Here is a 26657-nt window from a genome sequence, read left to right on the forward strand (position 1 = left end):
CCAAGTCAAGCGGATGTGTGTTTTTTAATGAATAATTGATAGGTCACATGGTTTGGCAGCCATATTGGATTGAAGAAAATATTAAATAACGTTTCTCTGGAACCACTTACCCTATCGAAGCGAAACGTTGCCATTATTATCGAACGCCATGGCTGTATACATGGTAAAAATTATGATGTCACACACAAGTCACAATGTTTGGTGGCCATCTTGGATAGAAAAACGCATCTTATCCAACTAACATGAAACTTTGAAAGCATGATCCACGACCCCATTAGAGTCAGAATATAAACTTATGGTGTCATAGGTCGCGTGGTTTGTCAGCCATATTGGATTGAAACTTAAAATATATAAATCTTCTTCTCCGAATCAGTTGAACATATTGAGAGGAAACGTTACGTTTACACACATGTTCCTCCAGACATGCTTGAGTAAGTTTGTTAATTTCTAATTGATAGGTCACATGGTTTGGCAGCCATATTGCATTTACTTTAAAACCCTAAAAAATCTTCTCCGGTACAACTGGTCAGATCGAGGGGAACCTTCACAAACATATTCTCCCAGAATAGGGGATATAATATAAGTTTGTTAATAAATAATTGCTTGGTCACATGGTTTGGAAGCCACATTGAAAAAAAAAACCTTATCCGATTAACACGAAACTTAACAGGCGTGATCCACGACCCCATTGGAGGTGGAATGTAAGTTTATGATGTCATAGGTCACGTGGTTCATCAGCCATATTGGATTGAAAATTAATATATTAAAAAGTGCTTTTCTGTGAAACAGCTGAACAGATCGAGGTGAAACTTTACTGGGATGAGCGACTATCCATGATGAACAAAAAGTACCCACCTCCTTTTGATGTGGGTCACCTTTGTTGGCAGCCATATTGGATTGAAGGAAAAATATTAAATAATGTTTACTCTGGAACTGCTGCATTATTCAATGTGAACCTTCACAGTTATGATGACGCAGAAATGTGGAATGTAAGTTTTAGATTTCATCCCAATCAGCCACATGGTTTGGCAGCCGTATTGGATTGAATTCAGATATTAAATAATGTTTACTCTGGAACAATCTGCATCAATCTGCATCAATCTCTGCATCAATCTCTGTTTCAATCTCTGCATCAATCTCTGTTTACTCTGCATCAATCAATGTGAAAATGATCTGCCAGACATGGGGACTGTACCTTTTAAATGTCAATCCGACCGGCCACAAGGTCTGGCAGTCAGAATTATTGGAATTATTTGAATCTGAGAAGTTTTCAAATATATTTTTTTTTTTGCAGAAGGCTCACTTGGCTGCGCCTGCATGCATTTGAGGGTACAGGAGTAGCAACTCAATTGATACCGATGATGGCCCCAGGAAGAATGGTCATTATTATTTACATAATAAATGGATGGAACGTGGCCTGTTCCTCAGTGCATAACTTGTGAATCCCGTGTCATAGAGAAATTTGTCGGGCCTCATTAGACTCAGGGGAATCCCACTTTGCACTGATGGTGTCCACATACTTTGTGTTCAAGTTGTATAAAAACCAATGCAATTTAAAACGACTATGTATTGAGGAAAAAGGGATAACTGCTTATGCAATAAATAGATTGAATGCGGTGTGTTACTCGGTTCACAACTCATCAATCTCGCATCACAGGATGACAGGATGGGAGGCTTCGTATTACTCGGTGGAGAGAGACGTATGGGAGGCTTTGTATTACTCGGTGGAGTTCCAGTTTGCCCTGTGTACCCATTGTGACATATCCTGCAGATTTATTAGTTGGTGTTCAGGAAATCGAAATGACAATTCAAGTGATACCAACAATGTCCCCAGGAAAAAGTGCGAACTGCTTACGTCATGAATAGATTGAACACTTTGTGTTACCCAGTGCGTAACTCGTCATTCCCTTGTTGTATCGAAGCGGGACATCTTGGTACCCGGTCATCACTTCCAGCAGTTATAAAGTGGCAGTTCTACTTTTATTAGGTCATCTCTACCGAGATGACCTAATAAAGCCGGACCAATTGTACGTCCGTATGTCCGTCCGTACGTCCGTCAACAATTTTTCTTTCCGATCTTGATGAAACTTAGTATCTGAGTAGAGGTTGATGAGTGTTGCACAACGATATAACTTTTGTCCAGGTTCAAGGTCAGGGACGAGGTCACGATGTCACGTAAGTTATAAAAATCGCCATTTTCAAAACCTATCTTCTGCCATTCTACAAGATATTCGGCAACTGTTTATTGATTATGATAGTAAAAAAAAATATTATCTTGTATCGAACCGGACAGATTTTTGAATTTCCTTCCCGTTTGATCGTCACATGATCTGGAAGATGTCCAAAAACGCCGATGCGATTCGCAAAGAAGGAAGGAAGGAGAAATGAAATATAAATATAAAACACATTTTTAGCCTTTTATATTTATACATTTTCCGCTGAAGGTGCAAAAGTTTCGAAACCCGAAATGTAAATGTCGGCATTTATTTTCAAAATATAATTTCGTGCGCGTGTGCCAAAATGCCGAGTCATCTTTAACCAAACTGTGCAGTAGAACTGCGCAGTAGTCCGGTCATGGCGTCTGAGCAGTGGCCAGCGTGGTTCAGATTGACTGTGGTTTCTGGGGCGAAGGTGATTGTTCAGAAGTATGTCGGCGGTATAAATTCGAGTGACTGTATTGGTGATTTAATCACGCAACATCTTGACAACGAATATTCTGGCCAAACGATTGCATCAATTCAGTGCATCAGCAGGGATAATTCGCAGGCTCCTCTTGATCGTGCCGATATCTAACATAATCACCGGCGGACATAGGGCTGCAGGCTGTGGGGCGAGGCCACGGATCCCGGATGAGGGGATAAGTGATAAATTATGCTACATGCTTCGGGCTTTCTGATTAATATATCAATGAGTACATTCCATAATTAATGAATTAATAATTAATGAATCTGGCATCCAAAATGTTTTTTCATACCTGACATGTTACTTTGTGCAGTGTCACGAAACTTCTGTGGAATTAATAATTAATGAATTTGCTCGCTCTAACGATTTTTCAAACCTCAATATCTCTATAAATACTTGACCAATTTTCATTCTGAAAGTTGCATTATAATCAGTGAAGAATAATCTACAGGATTATCATAATCTCCGAGAGCTAAGCCTATTTTTTTTCTACAACCGGAAGTGAAATGTCCCCAGAGAGTGGACGGACCCGAAAACCATATATTGCACTTACTGGTGATTCTGATGTGTTAATCCGGGTACCAAATGAACAATACATATTTATTAATTATCTCATTTGTATTAATATCCAGGTGTATCTCTGTGAACTATTTCAATCTAAACGGTTAGTTTGTACTGTTTCGCGGTTACCTGAACTGAACATTGAGAACTTGTGGTATTATAGAGATGACCGTCACCCCCACATGGGGGTAATTTTTTCCATTGAATTATATACTTGTACAATGCAGAACACAATTTGCCTTCTTAATACTTCCAAGAACCTCCAGTTCTGCATAACTTGGACCAGTGGTATTTCAGAGTGGTGCATAAGGCGGCTTCAATCACGCTCAGCCTCCATGTTTTTTGAGTAATCTTTAAAATCATTATTTTATTTAAATTGAAGTATAGACTTGAACACTACATGGGATATCGTGTTCCATGATCTCTCTCGTTGACTTTTGCAGTTTGTTTCAATGCATTTGTAAATGCTGTTAATTTTCAGGAATATGATTTATCACTGATAATTTACCACAAACAATGAATATCATGAGGAAAACCCAAACTTTAGCACAGCACTGCATATTTTCAGCAATAATATTTTTTTAAACTTTTCTGCAATAGAACAAACACAAATTTACATATTTGCGTACGTTTGTCAGAATGATATTACGAGAATTGTGCAGAATTTGATTGTTATTTTTTACAGGTCATGTGATGTTGTATTTACAGGTGGAACCATTGAATCTACAACGAAGACTGCACCTACTTTTACGAACGGCTCAGACACGCGCCTGCAGGACTTGCCATCTGCAACAAACAATAGGAATTTTAACGAACAGGCCAAACTGAAAAATGAACTGTTTGCAGAGAACAATTTTCACAACATTCACAAAAGAAAGAAAACTGAGCATCAAAACAAAGACAAAACTTGTGGAAAATCATTCAATCAGTCATCCAACCTTAAAATGCATATAACAATTCACAATGGAGAATGCCCACACAAATGTACAGTTTGTGGAAAATCTTTTAATCAGTCATCCACCCTAAAATCACACATGAGAATTCACAATGGTGAACGCCCATACAAATGCACAGTTTGTGAAAAATCCTTCATTCATTCATCCAGCTTTAAAATACACCTGAGAATTCACAATGGAGAACTACCATACAAATGCACAAGCTGTGGAAAATCTTTTAATCATTCATCCACCCTTAAAAAGCACATGAGAATTGACAGTGGAGAATGCCCATACAAATGCTCAACATGTGGAAAATCTTTTAATCAATCATCCACCCTTAAATCACATGTGCTAATTCACAACGGAGATCGCCCATACAAATGTACAATTTGTGAAAAACATTTTAATCTGTCATCCACCCTGAAATCACACATGACAATTCATAATGGAGAATGCCCATACAAATGCACAGTTTGTGGAAAATCTTTCAATCAGTCCTGTCACCTAAAATCACACATGAGAATTCACAATGAAGAGCGCCCATACAAATGCACAGTTTGTGCAAAATCTTTTAATCAGTCAACTCACCTAAAATCACATGTGAGAATTCACAGTGGTGAATGCCCATATAAGTGCACAATTTGTGGAAAATCTTTTAATCGGTCATCCAACCTGAAACGACACGTGATAATTCACAATGGTGAGTGCCCGTACAAATGCACAATTTGTGGAAAATCTTTTCATCGATCATGCACCCTGAAAACACACATGGCAATTCACAGTGGTGAGTGCCCATACACATGCTCAAGTTGTGGAAAATCTTATATTTGGTCATGCAACCTCAAAACGCACATGAGAATTCACAATGGTGAAAGCCCATACAAATGCTCAATTTGTGGAAAATCTTGTATTAATTCATCTGACCTCAAACGACATGTGAGAATTCACGATGGTGAACGCCCATAGAAATGCTAAAGTTGTGGAAAATCTTGTAATCAGTCAACCAACCATGGAATATACATGGTAATACACAACACACAATGTCCACACAAATCACAGTTTGTGGAGAATCTTTCAATCAGTCATCTCACCTGAATAAGCACATGAAAATTCACAATGGAGATCAAGGAGATGACAAAGAGAAATCGAGAATGTCCCTACAATAGCAAAATTTGTGAAAAACCTTCATTAAATCATGTCAGCCCATGAAAGACTTTTTTTGTTTTGTTTTTTTTTTAATCCGTATTCGAGGCTCATGGAAGAGCTCGTATTTGTACAGTCTTTGGATCAGAATACATCAGGTCAAAACGTCCACTTGAGAGAGGGGGAAACACCAACAGCAGAGTTTCAGTCCAAGATTGAGATAGGCTTGGACAAACAATAGGTGTGGGGAGGGACGAGAGGCATTGGGATGAATAGGGTGAACAATATCGATGCAGAAGGAAAATCAAAGGAGGGAATACTGGAAATTTGGAAGGACGAGGGATTGGATAAAGAGGATATTCCAGTCAGAGTGATAAGATCAGGAATAAGACTGGGCCAAGAACACAATTTGTTGAAAAAAACTTTAATCTGTCATACCACCTGAAAAAGCACTTAAGAAGTCACACTCGACAATGTCCACACCGATGAACAATTCACACAAGATCCTTCACTCGATCATGCCTGAAAACACAGTACCACATAACACATTGGGTGATGGCATTACCCATTGGGTGATCATTCACCCCCCTCCCTCCACAGTGATGCGCATGCACACACACACACACACACACACACACACACACACACACACACACACACACACACACACACACACACACACACACACACCAAAGCATTTTAATTGTTTGTAAACTTGGATATGCAATTCTGTAAAAAATTTGTTGTAAATTTATCTGCCCTCTCCCCCTCTGAAAGTTGTTCTCCCCAAAGCCTTCACTCTCCACCCCAACCCAAAGGCATCAATCCCTCCCCACTTCAATCCATCACCCCCTCCCCCCCACAACTCCTCAACCCCCCCAACCCCCCACCTTCCAAATCTGTCCCATTTTTACTCCTCATTTTACACTGAAGGGAAGGGAAGGCATGGCGATTGTGGGAAGGCATGGCTATTTTACACAACTGATGGGGAAGGCATGGTGATTGTGATCTGACGTCTTTGACCTCGTATCAATAACATGGCGGCCGTAATGTAGAAATTGTGGGTGGAGTCAGGTGAACTGTCCAAACAATGGGTGAAACCCTGCCATATGCACAGATGGATGCATGGCTACTTTTGGAGAACATGCATGAAAAGTAATAATGGTGAGTTCTCGGACAATTGCACAATTTGTGGAAAATCCTTCAAGCAATCAGCACATCTTGATACACACAGGAATCAGTTGTATCAAAAGGGAGGCTTTGACGCAGTAATGTTTACCATTTCTCAAAGTCGCAATATTTGCTCGCTTATGTTCACTCATATTTATCCTTTTCGAACTGGTACACATTACTTCGTCAAAGCCCTCCCTTTTGACACTACTCCCCCTGTCGGGGGCTGGGCTTCGCCCCCTTTCATGTGATCATTTATTTCATCAAATTGAGTACTCATGCAGAGATGCTATAAATATTTATGTTTTATTTTCTGGAATGACTAAATTTATTCATCAATTAAAAATAATGCAGCATTAGCCTGTTAAAACCCCCAATGCCATTATTTATTAATACTTATACTTTAAACCCAAAAGGTAATGTATTTATTTCATCACTCATGATATGTCTTGTATCATCAAATGCTGTTCGAGCTTTCTTACAAACAGTCTCTGAGAATATTTTGTGTTTATTACTCCGAATAACATTCATCTCTCTATCAACATCCTTTCTCTTCCATATACATTCAAGGTAATGTTGAAAGTTCATGGTCTCTTTTAATACACTCTGCTCAACAAAGTTACTTAAAGGTCGAAAGGAGAGATGAAATGACAAACCTCTCTTAATGCTCTTGTCTGAGCATATTTTGCAACCACTACATTGAACTTATATAAAGAGTGAATGAGTATTGATGTTCTATTTCATAAAATTGTTTTGTCGCACTCATCTGTTATAAAATATTTTCCATGCTCGATCCTTTTTTTTCTCAAACACGAACACATTCAGACAGTTGCACTGGGTGCAGCTGCAAAACAGGAAAAGAGAACAATGGGTAAGCAAGCCTCGGAAAATTTCCAACTTGAGAAATGCTTTTTTTCATTTCCTCGAACATGCCATATAAGTGAGGCACTCAAAATAATTATATCCAACGAAGATAGATGACAATTTGCTTCGTGATCCAACAGACATGGACCATCGTTCATCCGATAAAGAATATGACTCATCACAACATTGGTAAGTTTCATTCACGATTAAACTCCTCATGTAAACCTGTATAGTGCGTGCATGAAATTGGTTTTCAATTTGATTGTGTATGATTAAATATATAAATAATTATTTATTTTCCGTCTTTTTACAGCATTTCAAACTCACTCGTCGATGAGGTGAATTGGCATGCAAATGCTCTTTTGAAGGAATGCAGGCTCTGAATGACGTCCTGACAGAAATCCAGTTCGTTTGTCAGGCATTTAACAACGACCTCATTTTATGCATGACGAACTTGCCTCCGAGACTTTCGACACCACAGAATTTACATAATGTTTTCATGTCAAGGTATTTCACATAATAAAATACAATGATGTTGAATTTCAATGTTCTTTCAAGATTCACTGGCAAGCTATTTGCACACAATAAAATACAATTGTGTTAAATGAGACTGCCTGCGTTTCCTGTTTTTCCAGTGTTAATCACGAAGAAAGTGCAGATGTGTTGCCGCTTGGTCCAAACAGTCATCAGAGGCTACCCCAGGTAATTAATTATTCATCTCTCTGATTGAAGCTAATACATGAGAGTTCGGATTTATTTATTTATTGACAGCACGCTATACTCCGACACCTCCTTAGGTATTCACAGGTGTGTCATGTAATATTAATATGTGTGGTTTGTGTGTGTGTGTCTTAACAGGAAATAAATACTCAGATGATTCAAGACCCCTCACTCTCTCACTCAAACAAACATTATATCATAAAATTTGTTGGAGATATTTCAATGTGTCATACATTGATGTTTTAAGAGTGAATTATAAATGCTTTGCTTACAATTATTTAATTCTTAATTACAAAAAAAGGATAAAGGTTGTGTAAAAAGAGGGGAAGGGGGTGGGTGCGCTCCCCCAATGACCCACCACACCCCTTCATCCCACCCCTCCCCTCCCCGTGTGTATATAGGGAAGGGTGAGGTGGGATGAATGGTTGTGGTGGGTCAAAAGTGGGGGTGCACAAGGGGAGGGGAAGTGGAGGGTGGGATGAATGGGTGTGGCTTGTGTGGGTAGAGACAAAGAAATGGGTGGAGCAATTTTCAATTAAATAAACACTTTGTGTGTGGGGAACTAATAAACTAATCATTGTGTGATGGATGTGGATATGGTGGATGTGAGTGTGGCTTGGGGGGTGTGGGTGTGGCTTGTGTGGGTGGAGTCAAAAAGGGGTGGGGTCAAAAAAGGGGTGGAGTCAATTTTTGAATTTTTTTTTCTGCGATGGTTTTTGAATCTGTTGAATATTCATTGTTTTGAAGAGCATTCACAACATAATCAGGGGGTTGATTTATCTCTTCCAGTTGTTGAAATAATCCTTCAACATCATATTCTAATTCTGCTATATCTTCCAATTCCTCATCCATCATTTGATGAAAATCTTTTATCATTTGATGTTTTTTAGGGGTGTATTCCATCATAAGAATTGTTGACAATTGTTGGGGAGTTTATCTTAAAACTGGCTTTAAAAGTTTCTCTTGTTTTCTTTCAAACTCTTCGTCACCAGTTAGTTTCTGTCTGCGTTTCTTCTTTATGTCTTCCTTTTGTTTTACAATTTTTGAAACCAACTCTTGATGTTACTTAAATCTTCTTGCTCATTCTTTCGTATCCATTTATTAATTGGAAAATATCATTTAGTGAATTGCAAAGGTCAAGAAGGAAATTTTCCTTTTCTTCATCATTAAAGTAGATGTGTTAAAATTAATTATTTTGTCAAATTCTTTTTGGAATTAATACTAGTTGTAATTTCTTCTTCACTAATACTTGTATCTCTGCTTTTCATACGTTTGCATCGAGTTTCTTCATCAACATCAAAACCGAATGATAAAATCTTAATTCCATTACCACTCAGATGTTTAATAATTATTTGTCTCATTCCTTATGGATTAGTTTCTGATAACCCAAGACCACCACATTTTAGTTTATTTAACTCACACTTACAATGTGAATATTTTGTTGTACCAAGAGAGACTTCCTCAAATATTTGACCTTCGTTCCTCAATCGCATATGTTCCTCGATTGAAATGTAGTAATGATCATTACCTTCTACTTCTCCTGGTCGCATTACTCTGGTTGTGGAGACAATATGTATCACAGGGTGTGTTTTGAAAAAAAAAAATGTAATCTTTTCATTTTCAGGAACTTGGATTTCTGAAAGTTTTTTCCAGATACAGATTTACCCACAAGATTGATAATAACAACTATTATTTATGTTTGTGATTGTTTATAAAATAAAAAATATATCCCTCAGTTTCTCATCTTGTTTCACAACAATGTATTTATATTTTCCAGCTGTATGTTTCGTATTCTCCTCAAATTATTTTTTACGACACAACGTAGAACAATTGTCTCTCCAAATTTTTTTTATATCTGTTGAATTTAACTTGAATAAAATAAAAGTATTTGCATTATTCCTTATCGAGCGACGAGGGAGTTGAAAGTATGATTGACTAAGATAAATACATTTACAAGAAGAATGCCTCTCTCTAGTGTAATAACTATCCACAACTGTTTGGTTTCTCTCATTAACACAATCATCAAAAATAACGAGATTCTTTTTTTATTGATCCCAATCTTGGGGGGAGGGGGGAAGGTAGATCTTCCATCTTATCACGAAGAATACAAGTTTTAGGTTTTGATTTATTTTTACACATCTGTGTATCACAAAATAGTTGAACTATATCTTCAATGTTATTATCGTGTTGTTTGTTTTGAAGTTTAAAAAAACCAATTATGTCTTCTTTTTGATAGTGGGGCAACTTCGCATAACAATTGTGCATTTTGTGAGGAAAGCACCAAATTTAGCACACTAGTAGCCTATCATATTATGAACAGATTTGGATATTGGGCCATCTCAAAATTTTTGATGGCAGTGGAAAATGGCTGCCACAGCCATCAGCGGCTGAATTTGAGATGCCCCAATATCCAAATCTGTTCATAATATGATACGCTACTGGTGTGCCAAATTTGGTGCTTTCCTCACAAAATGCACAATTTTATGCTATGTTTAGCTAAGTTTCCCCACTATGAAGACCTGCATTAAAACCTTGTGAGAGTAGTTGATACTCAGGTTGAAAACTTGACTTTGGAAAAATTATTATATGATCAAAATCTAAAAAGTTGGGAATAAGGAGCATCTTCAAAAGCAGGCACGTTTTTCACATCTGCTTGAACCAACTATGAGGCATCTTAATGAATGTGGAACATTTTTATGGTTGTTAAATTTTCTCTTATTTTACCAAATGGGTAAAAAAATCATTCATTTATATATTTAAAAAATAAATTACATAAATTTATATTGGCTTTTTTTAGAAACTCTATGTTTTATCCTGAGTTCAGGTTTAATTTCAAGATAATGCATTATTTTATTGATACAATATCTTGTGTTGATATTTCCCTGAAAATGGCAATTGTTAATAATATGCATCATCAATCCATGAAACATTACCGTCAATTGTTCAGTCTCTTCTCTTGTAAGAATCAGTGTATTTTCACCCTCGTACTTAACAATATAGTCTCTTATTAATCTTGTAAAGTCATTAATTTTAGGTGTAATTTTGAAACAGTTTTGTTCATTTTTATATGTATATATTTTTTCATTAATGAGAAGACGATCACAAAATCTTGGTCGTTCATTGTTTCTGGGCTTCTGACTCTGTGTTTAATCCCACTCTATCACGTGCAGGCCAATTCTCAAATTTGTCAAATGGAGAATCAGGGAATTCAAGAGGTCCAAGATCTAGTATACCATTCATATTTATAAAGGAAAACTTAACTTCAAATTAAATTCGTCTTCGGTATCATCTTTGGTACTTTCATTGGTGCTTTCACAATCATCGACAAAACTACTTTCACAACTATCGTTTGAATATAAACTCTCAATATCATAACTGTCTTCTTTTCCAACAGAGATACTCTCATCACTCATAATTTTCAAAATCTTCAGTTGAATAATGACTCGTATTTAATTAGTACAAAAAATATTACCATCTTTATCCACATACTTTTTTTCGTTAACAGATTCACAACTGCAGTTTTTTTCCTTAAAGGTAATTTTAAAATTGTCCTTAACGACTACTGAACGAAATGTCATTTCACCTGATATATTAACATCCTTTATTTCATCAAGATTTACATCTTTCGGGTTGTTGAAAAACATACAAATTTCTCCTTGCATGTAGCTGACGGTCTTGTCTTTTCTTTCTGAAGCTTCATCCATAAGGTTTTTCTTTTTTGATACTTTTTCTTGTTTCATTGCACTTTCTTGTTTTGAATATATTGCCATAAGGAGAGGAGAAAGTTTTAATGGAGCGACTTTAATTGATGTTCTTCCATATATACTAAAATCCCTTCCACTGAAGGAAATTGAAGAACTCATATTATTGACCATTATTGTTTTTATCCAATAGTTGTTATATTTATCTTTATTCAATTTTACATCCTCGACATATTTCTCAGGACCTTTTAGAAATGTAGAGATTGAGTGAAACTTGTCTTTTGTGTCTTGGTACATTGTATTTATTAAGTGAAAAAAATTGGTGGTTAAAATGGTTTTAAGCACAGATTCACCTATAAATTAAACGGAATTTTCATCAAGAAAATTTTAGTTTAAACGAAAAGCATTTATAAATTACCGTGAGATTTTCATCAAAAAAATTTGATTTTGAGCAAAGTATTTCCATATAAATATGGTGAATATTTCACATTTTGTTCTGCGACATTTGTCATCATAAATATAAATGTTATAAAAAACACCTTCAAACCAACAAATACACATTCAATCTTTTCAGACAAATATCTCCATTTGAACGAGAAACAAAACATTGTGATGTCTGTTCTAAGGATGTCTTAAAAGAGAGTTAAAAAAACACCTTCCATCACAAAAACACGTAAACAACATTGAGAGAAACTTGAAGAGAAATAAGAAGAAAATTGGATTTGAGGGAGATGTCATTGCGCCAAAACCATTTGAAATAACAACTCTTCAAAGATGTTTTAAAGAGCGAATGGAGGTGATGTGGATTTTTTAAACCCACCTTGTTGTGATTGTTGTCCTCCTGAAGGATTCTAACTGGCCGATTGTGGAATCCTATTTGACTTCAGACAGAGTTTAACGTTTGTCCGATTTGATTATAAAATCCTACAAAAACCCTATCGACACTGATAAAACTGATCTCCACACAAGTCCTTCCTTGTGAAACAATTTATTTCCTAACTATACACCATACACTTCTCTCCCTTGTACAATGAACTTAAGAATCTCCATTTGATTGCAATATTATTTGGTTCTATTTCATTTATTCTTACTTTAGTTAACAGTAAGACCAACCCGATTCAATTCACTTCTACATTACATCAGAGAGTTTTATTCTAACTTGGTACTTGGTCAGTTCCAAGGAGTACAAGCCACTGAGAAACTATACTTCCTCACGTGCTTGCACTGAGAACAATGTGCCTTCCAAAATATTTTACACTTCCATGAGAGAGAGGTTGGGGGATATTCACCCAGACTGTAGACGTGGCTTTTAGACAAAAAAGCCACTTCGTACATTTTCTAAGTAAAGGTTCATTTATCAGCTCGGTCACTCTGCTCCAGAACAACACATTTCTTATCATTTAGGGCAAAAGTCTTTTGGCCAGAAATGACAGCCAATTCAATTTGCAGCATAAAAGTTACATTTCTGAAACTCCATTTGTTACAATTTAAAATACATTAATATAATTTTTTTCCCCCACAGAGGTAAAACTTATAAGATTTAATATCAGTGTAAGATCCATTTGGGAAGCGATTCATATCTCAAAGGATTCAATTGTCAAGGTTGTTCGTAGAATGTTGAAAAAGCATAAATCATTCAAAATATATCTTGGAGCCTCCTTTACCTTCTCAAGAGAAGATAATGTTATTGAAGAAAAATATATGAGAATGATTACATCAAATGTAATTGTCATGAGAACGATTACATTAAAGATGACACCACCACACCTTGTGACATCAAATGATAGCTTCCTTAAATCTCTTATCTTTGAAGAGCTTATTAGATTTGAATGAGAAGAACAACAACAAGGTCGTACGTTCAACATTGGGAATGTTTCATACATCAATCTTAATTTTCTTCAATTGACTCCGCTGAAGGCTTCTTCTCGTATTGATTTACCGAAGGATGTGAATAATAAAAAGGCAATAATTGATATTAAAAATACTGACAATAAATGCTTTCTCTGGAGTACCTTCGCACATCTTTTTCCACAGGAAAAGGACTGTGAAACAATTTCAAAGTGTATTAAATATGAGACTAAGTTAGAAGCTGGTGATCTCAGCATCTCCAGAGGAGAACCCATGAGCTTGAAAGATATAACAAAGTTTGAGAATATGAATAACTTATCAATAAATGTTTTTGGTTTAACTGATATTAAGAAAGTCCAAATTCTAAGAGTTAGTTGTACTATATCCAATGCTAATTATTGGTCAAATGACCGGCATGTAGATCTCCTATATTTCACTAATAAAGAAACCACTCATTATGCTAATATCAAAAACTTTTCTCGATTGGTAAGTATTCAGGTTTATAAATCAAAGCAAAAATCATATCCTTGTAAGAGATGTCTAAATATCTCAATCTCAACAAAGACTTCATAAACATTTAAAGTATTGTTAGAATCATAAAGCAGCAGTTGTTGAGATGCCAGGACCAGGAGAAAAAGTTGTATTTAATGAAACAATTAAAGGTATAAAACACGCATTTATAATATATGCTGATTTTGAGAGCATCTTGGAAAAGACTGGTGATAGTGTTAAGGTTCTCGGAACCATATGCACACAACATACAGGTGTCCCAAGTCAGTTATTCTTTTAAGTATATGTGCAGATACAACCCCTCCTCGTGTGTAGTGGGAAAGCAAAAGGGGTGCGTTGCAATGGCTTTTAGTTAGGTTTATAAATCATTTCTCCCCTTTTATTTTGAACTACAGTACCCTCCTCTCGCTTGCTCCTCTCGCATGAGCTGAACAAACGCTTGTTCGCCTACTCGCCTCACCGGCGACTCGCTTGCCGAGGCAAAATCTTCTTGCAGTAGTTCCTTTTTGGCGAGTCCATACACGTGGAGTGGGCGGGCTTCCCGGCATGGCCCAAATCCGCCCAGAAAGGGCGGATCCATGGAAGCCCTGTGCAATCGAGGCGGACAGTGACGTCAGCTTCAACAAGGCACCTCCCCACTGTGGGAAATCTATAAATTACGACACCATCCTCAGAGGAGGGGGTTGAGAGAGTTCGTTGAGGGAGCGTTGGAGTAAAGAGCCTTGGAGTGAGGAGTGTTGGAGTTGACAGTTCGTCGGCTGGTAGCGAAAGAAAGCAGGAAGGTCGTAGAGTGATTGTGTTCTTTGGGGCTCGTTTGATTTTTAGTGTGAGAGGGCTGGGAAGACCTCGACCCGACCTTGACCAGGTCTCTCGTTGGGTCCTGTCTGCAGCCCTGATCCCCGCCTCTGACTCCGCTCTACTCGACTCGGGCTCCTTCGCCGACACAGTCTCCACACGGTGGGCCGTGGACAGAGCCGCACGGACATTGACAGGTGCCGCACCATGGAGCATTCCTTTCCCCGAAACTCAGGAACCGAGAACTGCGACCTCAACTCCCTCCCTGCCTGCAAAAGTCCTTTGCCATTCATCTGGGTTTATTTTGTCCGAGTGTGTGGTACCAGTCCATTAAGTAGAATTGCATAAGTGCTTTTATTTGATCATTGTAAATCTTGCCTTTATTCTCGTGACAAGTCTGCTCTGCGTCCTCTTTTGTAAGTTGCTGTAAAATTGTCGCACTACGCTTCTTTCTTTCCCCTGCATAACATCCAATAAACCTGTTTCTGTGCCACATAGATTTCCTCACTTTATTGCAAATAAATTATTGTAGAAATGTTCCCAGTTCGTTTTTGTCTTTCCCTCCGTTGGTCCAGCATGGTTCGGATCTAAAGTCAGCCGGGTCTTTATTACTGTTTAATCTGTTCATTCGTCCTTGGTAGTTCCGCTCGGCTGCATCCGATCCGGAGTTGGTAGTTGGTACTCTACCGTGGTCGGGAGGGTGTTCCGGTTCGGGAAAGGCGTACCGAGGGCGTGGTTCCCCGGTTGTCGAAATCGCGTAGTTAATTAGGTAAATTGATTCCAGGCAAAAAGACCCTTTGCTATGCGGTTGTGATATTGGTGTCCACGGTCGGTTAAGCAACCCGCCGCATCACGGAATTACCCATGAGCGATGGCCTACAATTCCTGGAGCCTGGTGGGAGACGACGTAACTTCCCCCAATTAGTGGTTGTTCTCGCCACCGGTCCCCGGCCCACAACAATATTAACAATTATCAAAAGCATATCCCTTGCGGGTTTTGTTAGAACATTAAATCAAATGTCAGAAGTAAATATGATAAGTTGGAGTTGTATGGAGGACCTGATGCTGCTGATGAATTTGTTAAAAGCATTGAGGATGATTGCATTCAGCTAACTGAAATTATGTCAAGAAAAAATAAACCCCTTGACTGATCTCCAAATGAAGAGAAATAATTTGAAGAAGCAAGGATTTGTAATATGTGCTCAGAGGCTTTGGTAAAAATTGATAAAAGGGTTAGAGATCATTGCCATATTACGGGGAAATATACAAGAGCAGCTCACAATAATTGTCATCTTCATTTTAGAATCCCGACATTCTTACCTGTATTTCTTCATAATATTTGTCATTATGATACGCATCTCTTTATAAAAGCACTAAGTAAGACTCCTGCAAAGATAACAGCAATTCCTAATCCAGATCAAAATTACATCTCATTCACAAGACAGATTTATACTCATGAAATGGGTTTAAATACAAATATTAGATTTCTTGACACATAAATTTATGACAAGCCTCAAAGTTCTTTGGTTTCAAGCATCTCCTCTTTACCAATACTTTCTCGTCAATTTACGACTGAAACCGACTTGGGTAAAGACATTCCTCTTCTATTCTCACTAAAAAGGACATTTACCCACATGATTATATGGATTCCTTTTAAAGATTTAAAGAAACAAGACTTCCTCCTCAAAAGCGTTTTTATAACAAGTTAGGAAGATGGCATATTACGGGTGGAGAATATGAAAGAGCAAAACAAGTTTGGAGAGAGTTTGAGATCAAGAATATGGGTCAATATCATGACCTAAATTTAAAAACTGATGTTTTATTACTCGCTGATGTGTTTGAGAAATTGAGAGAAGTTTGTTATAATAATAAAGATTCCGATGGACTTGATCCTGCCCATTATTATACATCTGCTGGACGAGCCTGGAGCGCTATGTTAAAAATGACTAAACAACCCCTTTATCTTCGAAGTGATGTTGATATGCTCTTGATGATTGAGAAGGCTAAAAGAGGAGGAATTTCACAAGTGTGTTCAAAGAGACATGCTGAGGCAAATAATAAATATCTTCCAGACTTTTCACCTGATAAGCCCACATCTTAATTAATGTACTTCGATGCTAACAACTTGTATGGCTGGGCATTGTCTGAATCTCAACCCAATGGTTATTTTAAATTGGTGAAAGAATACGAGTTCAAATCTATCTTCGATGTTATAATCTCTTCAAGTCCAGAAGATTTAGAGAAACGGGATAATGGGTATTATTTTGAAGGAGTTTTAAACAATCCAAGAAAACTTCATAACAAACATAAAGACCTTCCTGATGGAGCTGAAAAAGAGATCCCCAATCAAGAGCTATTCAGTGGTGATCAACAACATTTCTTCAGTTCTTCAAATGAGTTTAAATATATTCCTTCAACTAAATTACCAACAACATTGTTTGATAAAGAGAAGTATGCTCATCAAAGAAATCTAAAGCAATTTATAGAAGCAGGACTGCAAGTGAAAAAGGTCGTTTGGGCACTAAAGTTTACTCACAGTCATTGGTTGGGTAAATATATTGATTATAATACGAGGATGAGAACAAAGGCTAATAATGATTTTGAGAAGCACTTTTACAAGTTGATAAATAATTCTTTGTTTGGTAAAACAATGGAAAATACAAGGAATAGACAAAATGTAAGACGTGCTCCAACTTGGGAGCAGGTGGAGAAGTTGATTAATAAACCAAGCTTTAAAAGAGAAGAAATATTTACAGATTATTTTGTGCTGTTCATTTGAATAAAGAGAGTATAAAGATAGATAAACCAATATATGTGGGAATATCTGTTTTAGATCTTTCAAAGTATTGAATGTATGATTACTTTTATAATAATCTAAAGAAAAGATATGGTGAGAATATTGTTTTGCTATGTGTGGATACGGATAGCTTCATACTCGACATAAATACAGATGATGTTTATAAGGATATGAAAGAAGATGAAGATATTTATGATACAAGTAATTATGATCCTAACAACCTGCTCTTTTTGAATAAGAATCGAAAAGTTATTGGTAAATTTAAAGACGAATAAGGTGAAAAGATACTGAGTGAATTTGTCGGTGTTTGATGAAAAGCATATGTTTATAAATGCTTTACGAGAGGGTTAAATTCATTCAAATGTGAAAAGAAACTTACAAGTCTAAAGAAGAATGTATTGAAAGAGACCATGAACTTTCACCATTACCTTGAATGTATTTGGAAGAGAAAGAATGTTTATAGTGAGATGAATCTTATTAGAAATTATAAACACTAAATATTCTCAGAGACTGTTTGAAAGAAAGCTCAAACAGCATTTGATGATCAAAGATATATCATGAGTGATTGAATAAATACATAACTTGATGGGTTTAAAGTTTAAGTATTAATAAATACTGGGGTTGGCGGTTTTAACGGACTACCACTGCATTATTTTTAATTGATGAATAAATTAAGTTATTCCTGAAAATAAAACATAAATATTCATCGTATTTCTATATAATTACTCAATTTGATTAAAGAAATGATCATATGAAAGAGGACGAAGCCCAGCCCCTGGCAGGAGGAGTAGTGTCAAAAGGGAGGGCTCTGATGAAGTAATGTGCACCAGTTTGAAAAGAAGAAATATGAGTGAGCATAAGCAAGCTAATATTGCGACTTTGAGAAATGGTAGACGTAACTGCGTTAAAGCCTTCCTGTTGATACTACTATCAGACAATCTTCAAACACAGGAGAAATCAGAATGGATTTTGAGTGGACTGAGCAGAGAGCCAAAAGGGTTTGCAGCCCTATGGGCATTTACCTAACCAGCTGAGGGGCCCCTCTGCAATGCACAGTGAAAACATTTGAGTGCTGCTCATCTCAATCAGCTCAGATAACCATGTTCTGTGATAATTGCATTATGTCATTAGTTTCAAATTAAATTATTTTGTGTGCACATACGGATTGGTTAATTGATTTGTGCTCTGCCTGAAGGGTCCTTGGTGACTTGAAAAGGGTGATACTGGGCGGTTTGTCATTGCCTTCCCAGCAGTTAGTCATGGCAGCAATTTGTAATTCATCCAGGGTGCCGATGATAGTTCGACTACTCTGAGTGAAAGACACCGTGGGATCTTTCATATCCACCAACTAATGAAAGCAGATGGGACACCCGGCTTAACATCCATCTGACGGACGGCATGCATATTCATGAATCATCCTGCCTGTGAAGCACTGGCATGACACTCGTGTGACTATCTTACCTTGCCTCATGTGGTGCGGTGTGCACAGCAGCGTATCTGTCATGCCAAGGTGCATGTGATTAGCACTGTGGCTCTTGCACTTGATCAAACGTTCCCTGAATCAAAGAAGACGATTCGATTATTTTTTTAGTTCATAATTCTGTGACTGCAACATAATCTATGTTCACAAAGTTAATTTACAGGTTGGGAGGGAAAATGAAAAGGAAATGAAGATGGGAGGAGAAATGCAACAAGTGAAATTAAAATGTGAAGAGATGAAAGTCAAATGTGATGGAAATAGAGATAGAAAAAGGTAGACAGTGAAGATGCAGAGTGAGTGAAGAAAATGAATAATTATAACGAGAAAAAATATAACAATGAAACGGTGACAGAATTTAAATTGTATTTGGCCATCAAGGAAAAGGTCGTTCTCCCATGATGATGTTGTTATCATATTTTGCCACCAAAACACTATGCAATCATAGTGCAGCAGATAACTGCAAAAATACTTCGGTTTGTGATGCAAGCATGAAATTTGGCACAAATACTCTTTGAGGTCCACTTTTTTTCAAAAAAGGCGCTGGCCACGCAGAATTCTAAGATGGCGACCATTTTTCAAGATGGCCGCCATATGCACAGAAAATTCCTCTTCTGCAGCTAAATATTTGAAACAAAACACAACATTAAGGGTGTTAACCAAAGTTTTTTTGTGTCTAAGATTTTAGCATGATTATTCTTTGTAATGTAACACCTCACAGCATGGTTGTAATGTCTGCCAAAACAAAAACAATGCTCATATTTCAGGAAATAATAGACATAGACTCATAATTTTTGGATCTATTCCTAGGTTTTTGGGATCAACTAATTAGGTGGACATGGTTTTAGATTCCTCGTTCCCATGCATACTGCTGAAACAAAGATGGGAGTCCAAGATGGCTGCCACAATAGCTATAAACCACTGTTCACAAACTAGCGTTTGGAACAAAATCAAGATTTTTTTTTCAGGTTTACTAACTTGACAGATATGATTCAGATTTGGACAGAAAAATTCTTTCCATTTTGCAAAGGGAAAATCAACCATGGATGGTTAGTCGTCATAGGAGATGTTGAGGCCATGCTCATGCAGCATTTCTGCCAGGCTTCTCTTCCTGGTTTTGGCAAAGACAGAGAGACCCATGTACACTGGGAATGGTGTTTCTCTGTCTTTGGAGTGTCTGTGTGTTGCGGCTCCCTCTTTGTATCGGGAATAGCAGTTATACTGCAGCAGCTGGGAAATGGCCTGGTCAGACTTTGAAGCCCCAAATCTCAGCTGTGATTTGATGTCTGTTCCATGTTCAACCATCCCGACGAAGAGTATTCTGATGCTTTTGATAGTGACAAAGCCACATCTTTCTGGAATGCTAAAAGCACACCTCTTCCCTTTTTGTGAGCTTCAAGCTTAGGGATTTCAGCCAATAATTTATCCTTTAATCTGGTGGTATTGACAGTGGGCGTATCAACAGCCAGTTGTGCCAGACGTTGTTAGTATAACTGGGAAATATCTGCAAAGGGGAAGACTGTGGGACTGTCTGAATTCAGACTGGTTTCAACAATGTAATTCACCAATTCCGAAAGAACCAGTGGGTACACATCTGGTTCCTCCTTAGTTTGATGTGAGTCTTTCTCAAGACTTCTGAGACGGTATCTCTCCCTGTTGTACAGAGTAGTGAGACAGGCACGATGGTATTTTAGTTCCTGGGCAATGGCATCTCCACCACCCAATTTTGCTAACAATGTGCCATCATTCAGTGTTTGAGCACACTCGTGCAGCCTCTTGTCCAAGTTCATGGTCATAACTTGCCGAAGGTCAGATTCAGGTGATGTCTTTTCACACATAATACATACTTGACCATCATGGCTAGTTCGTCACTGCTTCACATGCCCTTCATCTGTTTCACTACCACGAGAGTCGGATCGACGTTTCTTGGCACGATCGAGTTTAGTGTTATTAAATAACAACCGACAACTCATGTGGTACTTTGCCTCATTCCTTCTCAGCGTTGCCTCTATACCTCCACCCTCATTCAGTCTAGCTGGGTCTAAAATCAATGGGAGTGCACTGATCTCATTGAATTGAGGTATATTGGTCGCTAGCATAGTATACCCATCATGTTCTGGGACATGATGGGTAGGAGGGGAAGTCAGGGCTTCATTCTTTTTGTCTTTTTGGCAAAGACAGCATCTAGTCCAATCTGTTTGCCTCTTGGCTAAAATTGGATTTGCATCTGCCATTTTGATTAAGGCCAAGGGTTTATCCTTTTACCACCTTAATCAACGCACATTCCTGTATGGGATACGACTGGGTTCGGGTGACCTACACCGAGCCCGATCATTCATCCAGTGTCATTTAAGTCCCGTGTGATCTGTACACCATTCGAGTAACTACATGAGCAAGTCATGTTTCGCCCCCTTACCCTTGGCTCGGCTCTCCCGCGCTGGCATACCCTGTCAATTCAGGCACGGCTATCTAACTAAATCTAGTAACTACAAACTACTGTTTACTAGCTACTGGATATGGGGCTGTTAGACAGCATTTGGGACACTAAACTATACTACAACTACTAGTCTATTACTACAGCATTAGTAAAGCAAGATCAAATGACACTGAACCCCATGCTGAGTTACACAGCAGTGACATCACCAGTGTGCCCTGGTTGTGCGCTGACATCACTCTATTATAATTATGCTAAGCTTTCCTCCACCCTCTAAAATGCAATCTGACAAAATAAGTAATAATTATAATGAAATCCATTATCTTTATTACCTATTTGCCGACTTATTATACTTAGTATTTCTATGTTTATTCATTGATGAGATATTTTAAGTTTTATGGCGGCCATCTTGGACGCCATCTTTGTTGTGACAGGTAATTTTGTAATATATGACAAACAAGTGAACATTTATGCAATAAATCGGAAATAAAAGTATTTTACCACTAAATTTTGTGAAATGATAAATGATTATTACTGGCTTGATTTTTCTGGAGATACGGCTTAGCAGCCATCTTGAAAATGGCAGCCATTTTAATTTTCAGCAGGAGCAATATTTTTGCATAAAGAGTGATCCTTGAAAACTAGAGATCATTTATGTCAAATTTCATGCTTGCATCATATGATATTCTGATGAAAATAAGAAAATATCTTCAGCACAATTCCTGAAATATTAGGATTTATAGATTTCATGGCAGCCATCTTGGACGCCATCTTTGCTTTGACCATTTGATTATGTACTAGAGCCCAGACAACATTCCTATTAGATTCCTTTGACCCCAAAAACCTAGGTATACGCTCAAAATATTGTCTTTAATCCAAATACTTGCTTTAGGAATAATACTTTTCAATTTGGATGGTGGCCATCTTGGAAAATGGTCGCCATCTTGATTTTTTTTCGTGGCCAGCGCCATTTTTAACACAGTAGACCAAAGAGAGTATTTGCGTCAAATTTCAAGCTTGCATCACAAACCGAAGTATTCGAGGGGTATTTTGCAGTTATCTGCTGCACTATCATGTCATAATCATAATCTTCTCATAATCATAACCTGTTGGAATTACCCTTCAGAATTTCACTTTAGAATTAACCTTTGGAATTACACTTCAGAATGACACTTTAGAATTACCCTTCACAATTTCACTTTTGAATTACCTGTCAGAATTACACTTTAGATTTACACTTTAGAATGGCACTTTAAAATTACACTTTAGAATTACACTTTAGATTTACACTTTGGAATTACACTTTAGATTTACACTTTGGAATTACACTTTGGAATTACACTTTGGTACTACCCTTTAGAATTACCCTTCAGAATTACACTTTAGAATTACACTTTAGATTTACACTTTAGATTTACACTTTGGAATTACACTTTGGTACTACCCTTTAGAATTACCCTTCAGAATTACACTTTAGAATTACACTTTAGAATTACACTTTGGAATTATCCTTTGGAATTACACTTTAGAATTATACTTCAGTATTACCCTTTAGAATTACCCTTCAGAATTACACTTTGGAATTACACTTTGGAATTACTCTTCAGAATTACACTTTAGAATTATCATTTAGAATTACACTTCGGAAATTACCCTTCAGAATTACCCTTCAGAATTACACTTTAGAATTACACTTTAGAATTACAATTTGGAATTACCCTTCACAATTACCCTTCACAATTACACTTTTGAATTACCTGTTGGAATTACCATTCAGAATTACACTTTCGAATTACCCTTTGGAATTACACTTTAGAATCACACTTTAGAATTACCCTTCAGAATTACACTTTAGAATTACACTTTAGAATTACCCTTTAGAATTACACTTTGGAATTACCCTTCACAATTACCCTTCACAATTACACTTTTGAATTATGTTAGAATTACTCTTCTGAATTACACTTTAGAATTACCCTTTGGAATTACACTTTAGAATTACCCTTCACAATTACACTTTTGAATTACCTGTTAGAATCGCACTTTAGAGTCGCACTTTAGAATTGCACTTTAAAATTACACTTTAGATTTACACTTTGGAATTACACTTTGGAATTACACTTTGGAATTACACTTTAGATTTACTCTTTATAATGACACTTCAGAATTACCCTTTAGAATTACACTTTAGAATTTCCCTTCACAATTACACTTCAGAATTACCTGTTTGAATTACACTTTAGAACTACCCTTTATAACTACCCTTCAGAATTACCCTTTGGAATTACACTTTAGAATTTTATAATGATTTTTCACCATTGGGAGATCGGGCCAACAATGATACATCGCACAATGTATCAAAAGTAGTGGACGGATTCGGATGAAACTTGGTGGATAGGTTGGGTGTGTGAGAAGGAAGAAATGATTCAATTTTGGTGAACATCCGAATACAAATCTGGATACAATAAATATTTCATATTAAAAGTAATTCTTCACCATTGAGAGATTGGGCCAAAAACAATATCGTACGAGAGCAAGATATTCCAAAAATGTAATGGGCCCGATATGTTCTCGTGGATCAGGCATTGCGTGGCGGAGGCATGCGCTCCACCGAGTGCTCTTCTAGTTTTATTATTGTTTGGCTCGCGGCGGTGAAGTTTCAACTCTCTGGCATTTGCCTTATCAGAGGCGCCGATGTGTTTATGTTCATACTGATGTGTTTAATTTATCATTTAACATATGTTGTTAAAAAAAAACAGCAAAGTGTTTCACAGGGCTCTGTCTGTGAGGAACATTGTTGTTTCAACAACCCCCCTCCATCTCCCAACTTTCCATTTTGTTGTCGATCTGAAATTAAAATATTCTCACACTGAAACCAACTCAACCTGACACTTTTGACTTATTAAAATCAGACTCTCAGTTTTGTCAGTCACCTTCATGGCTCCATTACAAGGCTCTGAAGGAAAACAAACAAAACTGGAAATGTGGAAACAAATTTGAAACAATCTGTTGTGGAACCTGATGAAGTCCAGCATTTATCACACTCAGCTACTCCTGTACCTCTCACGTTCTGGTGAGGGAAGGGTATTCAAACATGGTGGCTGTGTGGCCCCAGAAGCGTGTGCTGCAGGTTCGCTCTTCTGATACACACTAATCAGTGCTTGATTTGCACTGATGTTTGTGTATTATCTCACTGATCTACATAAATGTATTTTACTTTCTTTATCAACTCTTTTACACTTTCCCCACCCCCTCCCCCCCAAAAAATACAACAGAAATTGGAAAGGAATATTCTTCTCTGCGTTTTTTTGTACCAAAGTGTGATGTCTGGTTGCAATCGTTTATTTTTTTCGATGTTCACGCCTGATGAGATCATTAGGTCCCCACCGATACTTGTTCACAATGTTCACGCGGTACTTCAATGTTTTCATTGAATCATTTTGGTACATTTTCCCACAAATTTTCTGGATGTGGGATATCAACGTTTTTAAGATGTGCCAGCAGATTACTTCACAATCTCTGTTGTGTCGTTGTGTGTGCAGCTGTTCTGACATGAGTTTGTTGTGTGTATATGTGTTCGGTCATTCGCTTTGCAAACACCACCTCCATCCCTCTCTTTTCTATCTCTTTTTTTTCCTCTCCCTCTCTCTCTCTCCCCTCTCCCCATCTCCCCCCTCTCTCTCTCCCTCTCTCCCCCTCTCCCCCTCACCTCGCTCTTCCCCATTTTCTGGCTTTCTCTCTGTCCTCCCTTCTTCCTCTGCTCTCCCCTCCCTCTGTCCACTCCTCTACCCTCCTTCCTTATGCTCCTCTGCCTTTTAAAAGGAGTTTTTCTCCTCTCTCTCTCTCTCTCTCTCTCTCTCTCTCTCTCTCTCTCTCTCTCTCTCTCTCTCTCTCTCTCTCTCTCTCTCTCTCTCTCTCTCTCTCTCTCTCTCCCCTCACTCTTCCCCATTTTCTGGCTTCCTCTCTGTCCTTCCTCTCCTTTCCCTCCATCCTCTGCTCTCAACTCCCTCCATCCTCTCCTGTCCCCTCCCTCCGTCCACTCCTCTGTCCTCCTTCCTTCTGCTCCTCTGCCTTCCTTCAGTCCTCTCCTCTCCCCTCTGTCTGTCCTCTCCTCATGTGAAACCATTGGATCAAAATTTGATAGCATTTATGGCAGATTATGATGTGGTGTTTTCACATTTGTTATCTACACGTCACAGATATAATACACCGATATTATAATACAATGTATTATAATATATAATATATATTAATATAATGTATAATACACCTTCACATTATAATATAATATAATGTATTATAATATTATATAATCATATAATATAATGTATTATAATACATCACCGATAATTATTGGCCACACGTCGGGGGGGCACACTTTCGGCCGCCAGTGGCTTGCGGGCCGAGCAATGAAGAACAGAGGTACAGATTGACAGTTTGTCACTGCGATTTCATTCGCTCCATCATAACCGACAGCAAACTGCTCTCAACAACAAAGTTCGACTCCCGAACCAAACATGAACCGTCATCCCAGTGTTTACGGACATGGTGGTTCATCATTGTGTGTGCAGTCCCACGGATGAACGTTAAACCTGTCAGAGTTATTTGGAGGAAGTTAAACATCCCATTGTGTACTGCGTGAAGAGGAGGCGAGCCATCACCCGCACCCTGAACAAATTACAAATCCTGCCCTTACCAGCAGGGGGAACTGCATCAGTGGCACAGCCATGCTCCCGCAATGATGCAAACGAAGAACCAAAGACTGTACACAAAATGAATGAATATCTGACTGCACTGCACCCACGACCCAACAACGAAACACAGACCAACAATCAACAACCACATGTCCACAACCTTCAGTGGGGGTGAACAAAATGCCATGTTTCGGTCTCAGTCTTCTCTCCATGTCCTCAAGACCCCTTGAGTAAGGTGTATCTTCCAGCTTGACATGTCGAACCTTCTTTTTTCGTCCTCGTTTTTATTGAGGGTTGAAGTTTTTGCGTGGAATATTTTTAAG

At 37.7% G+C, this 26657-nt stretch overlaps 1 protein-coding gene and 1 long non-coding RNA gene across 2 annotated transcripts in view; one reads left to right on the plus strand and one right to left on the minus strand.

The window, feature by feature from the left end:
• LOC147009414 (uncharacterized) overlaps nt 1-26657 on the plus strand; it is a 94124-nt gene that overhangs the window by 14682 nt on the left and 52785 nt on the right. Inside the window, exons 8-9 of the mRNA XM_085861852.1 lie at nt 3952-5088; nt 18824-18831. Coding sequence (XP_085717978.1) covers nt 3952-5088; nt 18824-18831 — 1145 coding nt within the window. The remainder of the gene's footprint in view (nt 1-3951; nt 5089-18823; nt 18832-26657) is intronic.
• LOC147009415 (uncharacterized) lies at nt 5451-26611 on the minus strand. The gene is made up of 3 exons (XR_015052888.1): nt 26495-26611; nt 19191-19285; nt 5451-5846 (listed from the first exon to the last, which is right to left on the minus strand). It is a non-coding gene; the product is annotated as an uncharacterized LOC147009415 (long non-coding RNA).

The sequence above is a fragment of the Eptatretus burgeri genome, chromosome 17 (assembly GCF_056783735.1).
Source record: "Eptatretus burgeri isolate ZD-2024b chromosome 17, Ebu_testis_v1, whole genome shotgun sequence".
Lineage (NCBI taxonomy): Eukaryota > Metazoa > Chordata > Myxini > Myxiniformes > Myxinidae > Eptatretus > Eptatretus burgeri.